Below are 11,746 nucleotides of genomic sequence, written 5' to 3'. Positions count from 1 at the left end.
ATCAAAGTGATATAGAAATTATAACTTGAACGCAAGTAATCATTGTGTAGTAGAGAATAACCTCTTTGGATTTGTAGTCACATATTCAAATTTTCGTGGTGAATGTTTCATGGGATACCCACAATAATTTATAAATAAAGTGGAAGCCATGCTAGCTAAAGGAACAACAATGTTGGTGCATTGTGAGAGCATGCTAGTGGATACATTGAAAATAAGTGGGATTCACTATAGTATGGAATTAAAAATCCATTTAACAGTGAGAGAGTGAGAAGGCATGCTAAGAAGAATGAGATACTTTGCACTATAGGGTTGAAATATAATGCAATAGGTTTGAGTTATAAACATAGACAAATGCATTTATAGTCACACAATAATAAAGCTAGGGAATACTTTGGAATTTGAGAATGAGATTGTGGTTCAAATCACATAAGTGCTTTTAAAACTACTTTGTCATTGAACATATCTCTTAAGATGTTGTGGTTTGTGGGCAATAATTTAACACGCGAACCAAATTGTTTGACAAACATAGAAATCAACATCTAAGATATAACTTGTAAGACTCATTATAATAAGTATGTGTTGTGTCATAGTCTGTTTAGGAGGGGGGGCTTGTGTTAAGAGATAGATCATGCACTGGCATAACTAGAATAACCCTTGAACCCATAAAACATAGAACCACAAGGCCACTTAATAACCACAAGTGTGCACTATAACCATCGACTAAGGGTGTGTCATAATTGACACTAATGGCCATTATAACTACAAGTTCATATTTGCCAACACATGTAACATGTGGCATGCACTCAAGAGGGTTTGTGGATTTAATTGATTTACTAATTGACATAAAGAGAAGCAATGATGTTAAAACTCTTATAGATTTGACGAAGAAGTGTATTACACATCCAAGACCAATTACAAAAGAATAACATAAAGTACAAGAAGAACATAAAGGTGCATAGGAGATATATATCTTTCGAAGTTCTAAAAGTAGCAGTATACTTATGGAAGGGACATTGTCCCAAAGGCTTGCATTTTAAGCTAAACATGAAGAACATCAAACCTTCTATGATGTAGAGAAAAAATAGAAACATTGCATACATGGTTGATTTAGTAAAGGAGTGTGACATTTTTGTCATATTCGAAGATATAGTTTTTTATGAATATATTGAAAAGGAAATCATCATGGAAGATTAAGTAGAAGAAGATAACATAAGGGTAGATTGGAGAAAGCAATAGCCTACAAAGAAGTTAAGTGAATCCTACAAGAGAGACTTTAAAGTGCGAAATGCCAAGTATAAAAAAGATTAAAAAAGTGGAAGTACAAACTAGATGCATATAATACCTCAATCTACGAGGTTACATATAATAAACTTTCAAAAGAAGGTGCAATGCAATTGAAGCAGAGTAAGAATGAAATTGATAATGATTTTGTTGCTAGATATTTTGTATGCATGAGCATTCCAACAATGCTTAAGTATAGGCATAAGCAAAGTGATATGGGAAGCATGACAAAAGAAAACTCCACAAGATGAAGCACTGCACAAGAAGGCACAACAAAAGTGTCAATTGAAAAGCACAAGCACAATAATATGGTAGAGCCCATAGTTTTAATGGAGAGGAAGCAATGCTTGATAATGGACAAATTGTGTGATTGATGATGTTAACAGTAATTACAACGGGGATGGCATAAGAGTGAACATGTAGAATAACCACAACAAACAAAACAATACAACAAGAATTGGGCTTGACAATGAGCATGTAGGATGAGCACCACATAAAAAACAACACAACAAGAAGGCACAACGAGAGGTAAGTGTAGGGGCACATGCAATGGCACAATACATAGAACATATTGCATGAGATTGAACAATATGAATAAGAAGCTAAGCAACGAGATCAATGGAAATTGAAGAGATTAAGAGAATGTGAATGTTTGATAAAAAATCAAGATGTCAATCATGACTGCAAATAAGAAGATAGACATTAGAATGTTACCCAATGAAATGAGTTGTAGGAAGTTAAGTAGAATTGACAAAGAGCAATAATAAGGATTAGGTATCAGGAGCTCTAAGTTTTTTCTTTGTATTTTAAACTTTAATACATAAGTGGAACATTGCCCATTATTAGGTTTTTATTTTTTGTTTTTTGTTTTTCTAATCTAGAAGAATTGTTAACTCATCGTGATTACCTGGGCAAGGCCTAGGTTCAAAGTTTGCTAATTGTCACCATAATCCATAAGCAAGTCCCAACAGTCTACAAGCCAGTGCCTTATAGGAAACTTATGACTTAGCAAGGGCAAAGATGATAAAAGACACATCCTCTGGGGGGTCCCACTCACTAGGGGTATTTACCCTTCTAGCCTTATCACAATGGGTCAACATGTCATTTATGTGAACTGAAATCAGGTGGGGAGGATAACAAATCATATGCCCAACCATCTAAACAATGATCCTTATAAGTATGAGTAATTTGGGTGAGGCCTAGGATTAATTTGTGTGTTTTTTTAACCATAGTGAATCAATAACTTATTGGAGTAATGTGGGGGAGGCTCAAGATCAACCTACTAATTGTCACTATAACACCAAGAGTATATCCAATAACCCACAAGCCAGATTTACTAAACTCATGACTTAGAAAGAGTCGAGACATCCCAAATCTCACGAGAAAGCTCTATCCTAAGAGTCGCCTACTCTTCGAGCCTTATCACAGTGAGCTGACATACCCCTCATGGAAATGAAAATGGATAAAAGAGATAACAAAACTACACAGTAATTAAATTTCACAATAACACACAAACCCTGTCCCAAAATGTACAAAATTCCCCTTAAGGAGGATCCATAGAAAACATATGAAGGGAAGGATTCGGTTGGATTCCAATGACGAGGGTTCTTCATAAGTATTTCTGCATACACAGATATGGAAAGATGACTAAATAACCAATCATGTGCTTCATTTATAAAACCCATCCTCTAAACTCTCTAAAAAGCCTTCACCTCATTCTCACGGGATTCATCCACCACGAGAAACACGCAGATAAGATTGAGTCATGGCGAGAAGAGGCTTGAGCGACATCATGCTCAACCGAGACTTCGCATTTCTCGCGACAACCACTTTTCGCAAATCTCACTCACGGCAATGCAGTCATCAGCTCCATTCCTGCATTTTGAGGGCTTCGTATTCCACAAGATTGAGCGCAAACGCGCGAGACTTGGTGTTGAGCCCAGACGCGCGAGATTTGGTGCAGTGGATAAGAGACGAGGGAGGATTCGTCCACGAGGGTTTGAAGCTGGAAAGTGAAGGCTCTTCAGGGTTAGGCCTGATGTCTTCAAAGGCTATATCCGCAGGTACAAAGATAAAATCGCTGCCGTGCCATATTCCCTTGGCTCTGCCGCCTCTCGACGCAGGTCCAAATCAAACCGATGCTATTCTTCTCCGTCTAGCAGAGGTTGTGCCCAGTAAGTATCCGTTTTCAATTTCTTTGTTCTTTTTTTCAAAAATTTTAAACAAGTTTCGTATATTTTGTTTCCTTTTAGAAAATGGTTAATTCAGAGGGTTTGCACTTTTTAAAAGGGTAATCAGGGTTTTAAATCTTGAGAAAAAAAGCCAAAAACTGGAGGATAAGATGAATAAAGAGTGATAAAATAGACCTTGCACCTAAGGCCAGCAAATCGGGAATTGACTTTGTGCAAACTCTTAGAGAGTAATATTTCATAACACCGTGTTTCCTTAAATGCACCCACAACAGGCATTATCCATTCTCAAAGAATACATCTCATTCCTTTAAATATGGAACATTTCCGGAAAAAAGTCCTTCCTAAAAAATGAAACACTTTCTAAACATAAGTTATTATTATCCTCAACTATTTATTGCTATATACATAACTGTTAGAATGCCTACAAACCTAGCAACCGACACTTAATTCCCAGCAGAAAACTTATCTATTGATTAAATACGCAACTAGGTTTCTAACACAAATTCAGTGGAAGCAAATTTACCAATCTCAACAACAAAATTGACATTGCAGATTCTGCGCAATCAATTCAGTTCATCATTAATATGATTCAGAAACTACTTGGGCTCCCATCCTAGGATAATGGCCCAACTTTGGAATTAATAATTACATGTGACACTCGGTCTGATCCAACCGAACAAACCCTCCTTGGCTGATCTGGATCTCCATGCTGCCCCTTCCTTGGACCCAACACATACACTGAGAAGCCTCCCTCTATCTTGTGTTGTTGTATGGTGTCTTCACCCTCTCCCTAGCCTTGCTTTATCTTGTCATGTTGTATGGTGTCTTCGTCCTCTCCCTAGCCTTGCTTTTATAACTTTACATTGAGCTAATCTAACCCTAATCTTTAAAGTGATTGACGATGGAGATGTCTTCGCCCTTTCCCTAGCCTTGCTTTTATAACTTTACATTGAGCTAACCTAACCCTAATCTCTAAAGTGAGTGACGATTGAGATTATATTTCGCCTTACTTGGGATTAAGGGTTGAGATTAAAACATAATCACTAAAGTAATTGACTTTACTTTTCATAAGTTTACTTTAGCTCAATAAGCCAACATAGTAACTTTGTGCTTTTCCTAAGTTTAACTTAGGATAAGTTACACGCAATTGCTCACACTAGAGCAAGTGTTCTAAGGAGATCTTGGGCAGCTTCTGCAAGCCTAGACACTAAATCTAGTGCAAAAGTACTTACCCGAACTACTTACATCAACACTCCCTCTGAGCAAGGGAGGTACTGCTGCCACATGGAACTGACTTTGATCCTAGAACTCTATTTGTTGCTTTGGTTTCTCCCTCTGAATTGAAAGTCTCTTACGCCATCTGGTTTGGAAACATCCTCAAAATCATGTTGTCCTTGGCTTGGTTCCTAGAAGCCTCTTGCTCCTGAACATTTATAAGGTCATCTCGTAATAAGAGATCTTTTTGACAAACTTGGGGGAATTGGTTGACTGCTCCTCCCCTCCTAAACCTGAAGGTTGACTTCCTCTGTATTAGTTTTCTAATACCCAACAACTAATTTGAATAATATTCTAAGATGCAAGAACTAGAAACTTGTTAAAATTGGCAACTAGGGCCAGACTCCATGTGGGTCATCTTATTAATTGCAACTGATATTTTTCTTGGATCCCTCTCATCGAGAGGTGTAGGATTGATCTAAAGATCATCCGATTCCGATAAGTATTCATGGAGATATGATTTTATTTGTGTTACGGGACAATTCGTCAAGGTCGGCCAGCAACTAATTTGCCCCTTCTTGTGCTCCACGTTTTACTATAAAAGGAGGAGGTCTTCAAGTCATTTAAACATTGACTTCTCCTAAGATCTCTCTCCACTCGTTTCGGTTTTGGTGGCTAGAGAGTTCAAGAGGGAGAAGCCCTAGACGTAGTGAAGAAAGGGTTCTATGTGCCCTAGATGCAGTTGAAGAACGCAGCCCTAGCCGCAGTCAAAGGGAGCTCCAATACGCAACCAAAGGGAGCTCCAATACGCAACCAAAAGGAGCCCTAATAGCTATCTAAAGGAGGCCCTAATCTGCAGCAAAGAGGGAGCCCTATACGCAACCAAGTGGAGGCCCTAATCCGCAGCAAAGATGGAGCCCTATACACAGCCAAGTGGAGGCCCTAACCCGCAGCAAAGATGGAGCCCTATACACTGCCAAGTGGAGGCCCTAATACGCAAATCTAAGGAGCCCTATACGCAGCCAAGTGGAGGCCCTAACTCGCAGCAAAGATGGAGCCCTATACACTGCCAAGTGGAGGCCCTAATACGCAAATCTAAGGAGCCCTATACGCAGCCAAGTGGAGGCTCTAATATGCAGATCGAAGGAGCCCTATACGCAGCCAAGTGGAGGCCCTAATACGCAGCCAAAAGGAGCCCTAAAAGCTGTCTAAAGGGAGCCTTAATCTGTAGCAAAGGGAAGGCTCTCATCCGCAACTAGAGGAAGCCCTACGGTGCCCTACCTAAGGGTGGTATGGATATACCCTAGCCGCAACAACCTAGAAGAGAACAAGAGTAGTTCTGGAGTCTGGAAAACGTGTGAAAACAGGGATCCAAAGTCTGCAACATGAGGTCGAGTGGCTGAGGTAAGTGCGGATAGTCTTAGGGCTAGAACAGTGATGTAAATTGGGTATGAGTTTCCTGTGAAGAGGGCCGAGAAGGCTGACTTATAGGCCGAGTTCCCAAGTGTCAAACACGTTGTTGTTTGGAAGTTATTTTGGTACATTTTTGGAGGTCTGTTGCTACAGCTATCTGTTGTGCTAGGCCACAGGCCATAACACACGACTAGACGCTGTGTGAGGGCTGTCAAGGGTGGATAGTACCCTAAGCAGGCAACGTGGGTGAGGAGGAGACCTATGAGGGTATGTTGCAACCCTTAAAGGGTTTGTTTGTTGAATGTGGGATGAAACTAGGGCTGCTGCAAGCGCCCTAACTAGAGTGTAGCAAACAACTATGCAAACAAATGACGACATGGCGTAATTGGACTATTTGGGCATGTTGGTGTTGCTGGACATATTATGGGACAACGGCTAGTACAACGTAGTGCTGTCAACATGCAGTGATGAGTAGCAATGCAGGATAATGTAAAAAGGGTGTTGCGTTATATGATGCATAGTACAACACTATGTATGACGCAGCTACATGATTGGATGTAGTGATGATGAGTGCAGTAGTGGGAAAACGGGACAGCCATGACATAGTGCAGCAGTGGCATAATGGGACAGCCATGACATGGTGCAACGATGGCACAACGGGACAGCCATGACATTGTGCAGCAGTGGCACAATGGGACAGCAAGTATGTGCAACATGGTGCAACACGATGAGGTGCACCATGATGACGAGATTCAACACTATGATAGGTGAAGGAGTCACCTTGGAGAATTAGTTGAAGCAACTTGTCTTCAACTGATCTCATGTATCATCTTCTTAGAGATGATCTATCTAGATAAGTCAAAGTGTTGACTTCTGTTGTAAGTGTACTATCTCTCTCTCTGTGCTGAACTATTGAAGAACATATAAGAAGAATTGATCAAGGGTTTCCCCACATTGGGGTTTGTCCTTGGCTAGCGCCACATCTTGTGTCCTCTTGTCTTGGCTTGTCTTCTGTGATTTACGTTTATGTTCTATCTGTAGTTTATTCTAATGCTGATGTGATTGCTAATTTGGAAAGATATGTGAAAATTGAAATAAATTGCTCTAAGCATAGAACATACCTAAAATTAACATGGTATCAGAGCTGAGGTGAAGACAAATCCCAAGCAAGTGTGAAAGAGCAATCACCGAAGACAGTTGGGAAAGAACAAAAGGATTAGTGGATTCCTCATCCCTTTTCAAATTCACCGAGGGTGAAGTTGAAGCAGAGAATATTATCAGGATGGCACAACGAAAGTTTCTGATGACCTACCTAAAGATCACTTCAATGGAAAGATCGGATCTAAGGGTGGAAGGAAAGGCAGATGCCTTGGTTGCAATAAGTTCGGCCATTATGCGAAGGAGTGTCCGAATGGCAGCAACACATCACTTGATGATGATAACAATCATTCCAGGGACATCTTCAATGATCAGAGGAATGACAGGTAATGCAGGTCATCAAGGTAACGACCGACTCTTCAAAGAAAGCAAGAAACCCCAGGTATGAAGAATCAAATGTTGTTTTTGATAAGATAAAGAAGCGTTATCTTGTATTGGCCCTCTCCTTCAGATTCTTTGGGAATCTGGCTTACTGATTGTAGTGCTTCAAGGCACTTCATCGGATAAAAGGGTGCTCTCTCTAATTTGGTAGAGACGGAAACAATCATGGGATTATACTTGGAGTCGATGCCATCTATCCCTGAAAGGGTGTAGGGATGTTACCCCTCAATAATGAGGGTAACTCGATTCATTTACAGAATCTCTTTTATGTACCTGATCGCAAGAAGAACCTAGTGTCCATTTCGGTAATGAAAGTCAAAGGTTACAGGGTGGCATTCATCGATGGAAAGGTACGTGTTTGAAAATGGAATTTTCAAAGATGCTTTTATTCTTGAGTTCAGGATTGGCAACTTGTATCAAGTTGTAGGAAGTCCATTGGGGACCATGTCAGTTGACACATCTCTTTTATAGCACCGGAGGTCTATCTATGGGGCCCTACCCGATGTGAGTCAAATGGTGACAGGGATGCTTGAATTCAAAAGGAGCATGAAGGTACATGTCTGAGATGTACCGAAGGAAAATCTTACAAGGGGACCATTCCCCTCATATAGCAGGTCCACAGGTTTGGAACAACTCGAGGGATTTGAGATTCATGATTGGGAATCTCATGTATGCAAGTGGAAGAAAGTCCTCTATGGCTTGAAGCAAAACACCCCGGGCATAGTATGAGAGGATTGATAGCTGTCTGATGAAGCTGAGATTCACTAGGAGTGAAGCCAATCCAAACCTTTTCGTGAAGGTTGTGGATGATAGACCTCTCATACTGGCACCTTCTGAGAAACGACCTATTTCTGACAGGTGCAGACCCTCTCACTTGCAGAAGTAAGAGGGAGTTGGATTCCAGATATGGAATGGTAAACTGCAAGCCTGTGACTACCTCGAGGATCTTAACTTTAAGAAGTTATATGGTGGTGATGCTGGACCAGATCTCGGAAATGCCTCGTTACATAAACTCATCTGCATTGATGTTCTTGGTGAACTTTCGTCTGTATATATGCTTTTCAGTTAGCATGGTGAGCTCATATTTGGTTGAGCCTCACTAGACTGGTGCCAAGAATCTTCTAAGATATCTTCAGGGCACAATCACTCATGGATTGAGATACACTGCCGGAAATATGAAGCTGCATGATTATTCGAACGTTGACTGGGCAGGCAGTGTGGAGGATCGCTAGAGCACTTCTTAGTGTTGGTTCTCTGTGGATTCTGCTTTGATATCATGGATGAGCAGGGAGCAGAAATCGGTTGCTATAAGCACCGCTGAGACCGAATACATAGCTACGAGTATGATCTTGTGTGAAGTTGCTTGGTTGTGGAAGCTCATCAGTGAGCTGTTTGTACACATGATGAATACCATTGTGATTCTTTGTGACAACGGGGGGGGGGGGGGGATTCGATTATTGAGGAATCCCATATTCGATGGTTCCTGCAGCAGATAGACATCAGATACTTCCTTATCTGGGATATGGTAAGTCGATGAGCGAGGAGGCTCCATCGCATTGAGACTGATGCACAGGTCACAGACACTTTTTCAAAACCCGGGAAAGGTCAAATCTATGATTTTCCCGAACGACTTGGAGTCGTTGAGAGAGTTTCGTATAAGGGTCCTACATGTTGCATGCAGTGAGCTCTAGGAGCTTTGGGGGGCTTGGGGTACTTACTGGAGTGACATACGACCATAGGGCGACTCACCCTCCACTGGTGGTATGTACGGGGTGACAGGTTCAACCTTTCCCTGTGATACCTCGTGGCGATTATGGAACAGGATGATTAGTTCTCTTGTGTGCCGGGATGATTAGTTCTCCCGTGGCAACTATGGAATAGGATGATTAGTTCTCTTATGGGCCGGGATGATTAGTTATCCTGTGGCAACTATGGAACAGGATGATTAGTTCTCCTGTGGGCCAGGATGATTAGTTCTCCTGTGGCGACCAATGGATAGGATGATTTGTTCTTCTGTGTACAGGATGATTAGTTCTCCTGTCGAGGCATCCTACTCATGTAGTCTGGGACTCATGGGAAGTACCTCTCATCTGATCAATGAGCAGGGAAATGGGGTTAGGGACCATAGTAGTACTATTGATGGACGCATCGTTGTATGTACTATACTCCCTATGGTAGGGTGACCTCCATTGATCTGGGATCAATATGAGTGGTTTGAGACACTCTCTTGTGACATTGATCTGGGATCAGTATGAGTGGTTTGAGACACTCTCTTGTGACATTGGTCTAGGATCAATGAAACTGATCTAGGATCGGTATGAGTGGTTTGAGACACTCTCTTGTGATATTGATCTGGGATCAATAAAATTGACTTCGGGTTAGTAGAGAATGGTATGAGACATTCTCGATCAATTCTTCTTCTTCATGGTTCAGCAGAGCAGAGATCAGTAGAGCAGAGCAGTGCAGGGCACTGATGGCAGAGATAGTACAGTCAGACATATGTATCAGCAGATGGAGTTCTCCCTAGTTGAGAGGGAGTGTTAAAATTGGAAATTAGGGCCAAACTCCATGTGGGTCATCTTATTAATGGCAGTTGATATTTTTCTTGGATCCGTCTCATCGAGAGGTGTAGGATTGATCTAAAGATCATCCGATTCTGATAAGTATTCATGGAGATATGATTTTATTTGTGTTATGGGACAATTCGTCAAGGTCGGCCAACAACTAATCTGCCCCCTCTTGTGCTCCACGTTTTACTATAAAAGGAGGAGGTCTTCAAGTCATTTAAACACTCACTTCTCCTAAGATCTCTCTCCACTCGTTTGGGTTTTGGTGGCTAGAGAGGTCAAGAGGGAGAAGCCCTAGACGCAGTGAAGAAAGGGTTCTATGTGCCCTAGACGCAGTTGAAGAACGCAGCCCTAGCCGCAGTCAAAGGGAGCTCCAACACGTAGCCAAAAGGAGCCCTAACAACTGTCTAAAGGAGGCCCTAATCCGGAGCAAAGAGGGAGCCCTATACGTAACCAAGTGGAGGCCCTAATCCGCAGTAAAGAGGGAGCCCTATACGCAGCCAAGTGGAGGCCCTAATACGTAGCCAAAAGGAGCCCTAACAGCTGTCTAAAGGGAGCCCTAATCTGCAGCAAAGGGAAGGCCCTCATCCGCAACAACCTAGAAGAGAACAAGAGTAGTTATGGAGTCTAGATAGCATGGGAAAACAGGGATCCAAAGTCTGCTACAGGAGGCCTAGTGGCTGAGGTAAGTACGGATAGTCTTAGGGCTGGAACAATGATGTAAATTGGGTCCGAGTTTCCTGTGAAGAGGGTCGAGAAGGTTGACTGATAGGCCGAGTTCCTAAGGGTCAAACACGTTGCTGTTTGGAAGTTATTTTGGCACATTTTTGGAGGTCTGTTGCTACAACAATCTGTTGTGCTAGGCCACAGGCCATAGCACACAACTAGAAGCTGTGTGAGGGCTGTCAAGGGTGGACAATACCTTAAGCAAGTAGTGTGGGTGAGGAGGAGACCTATGAGGGTATGTCGCAGCCCTTAAAGGGTTTGTTTGTTGACTGCGGGATGAAACTAAGGTTGCTGCAAGTGCCCTAACTAGAGTGCAACAAACAACTGTGCAAACAAATGACAGGATGGCCTAATTGGACTATTTGGGCATGTTGGTGTTGCTGGACATATTATGGGACAACGGCTAGTACAACATAGTACTGTCAGCGTATAGTGATGAGTAGCAATGCAGCATAATGTAAAAAGGGTGTTGCATTATATGATGCATAGTACAACACTATGTATGATGCAGCTACATGATTGGATGTAGTGATGATGAGTGCAGCAGTGGCACAACGGGACAACCATAACATAGTGCAGCAGTGGGACAACGGGATAGCCATGACATAGTGCAACAATGGCTAAGTCACCTTCTATTTATATGCAACATTGAGGATGAATAGACGTGACTGTTGGGCTTCTGAGCCTACATAAGTTTGCTGGCCGACCTTGACAATTTGACCATAATCAAAATAAGTTCATAACTTCACTTGTACATGTTAGAATCAGATCTTTAGATCAATCCTACACCTCTCAGAGAGAGGAATCCAAGAA

The 11,746-nt window shown here is 41.8% G+C and overlaps 1 protein-coding gene across 1 annotated transcript in view; it reads left to right on the top strand.

Moving 5' to 3' along the window:
- Positions 1-2,897: 2,897 nt before the first annotated feature.
- The window catches only part of LOC149164255 (Rubisco methyltransferase family protein), a 120,777-nt gene continuing 111,928 nt past the window's right edge, over positions 2,898-11,746 (top strand). Inside the window, exon 1 of the mRNA XM_089432004.1 lies at positions 2,898-3,455. Within this exon, the coding sequence (XP_089288130.1) occupies positions 3,047-3,455 (409 nt within the window). The 5' untranslated portion in view covers positions 2,898-3,046. The remainder of the gene's footprint in view (positions 3,456-11,746) is intronic.

Source organism: Pinus tabuliformis, chromosome 5_1 (genome assembly GCF_031772625.1).
Source record: "Pinus tabuliformis cultivar Carrire ecotype Pingquan chromosome 5_1, CPIR1, whole genome shotgun sequence".
NCBI classification, from domain to species: Eukaryota; Viridiplantae; Streptophyta; class Pinopsida; order Pinales; family Pinaceae; genus Pinus; species Pinus tabuliformis.
This window is presented reverse-complemented; position numbering and strand designations above follow the sequence as displayed.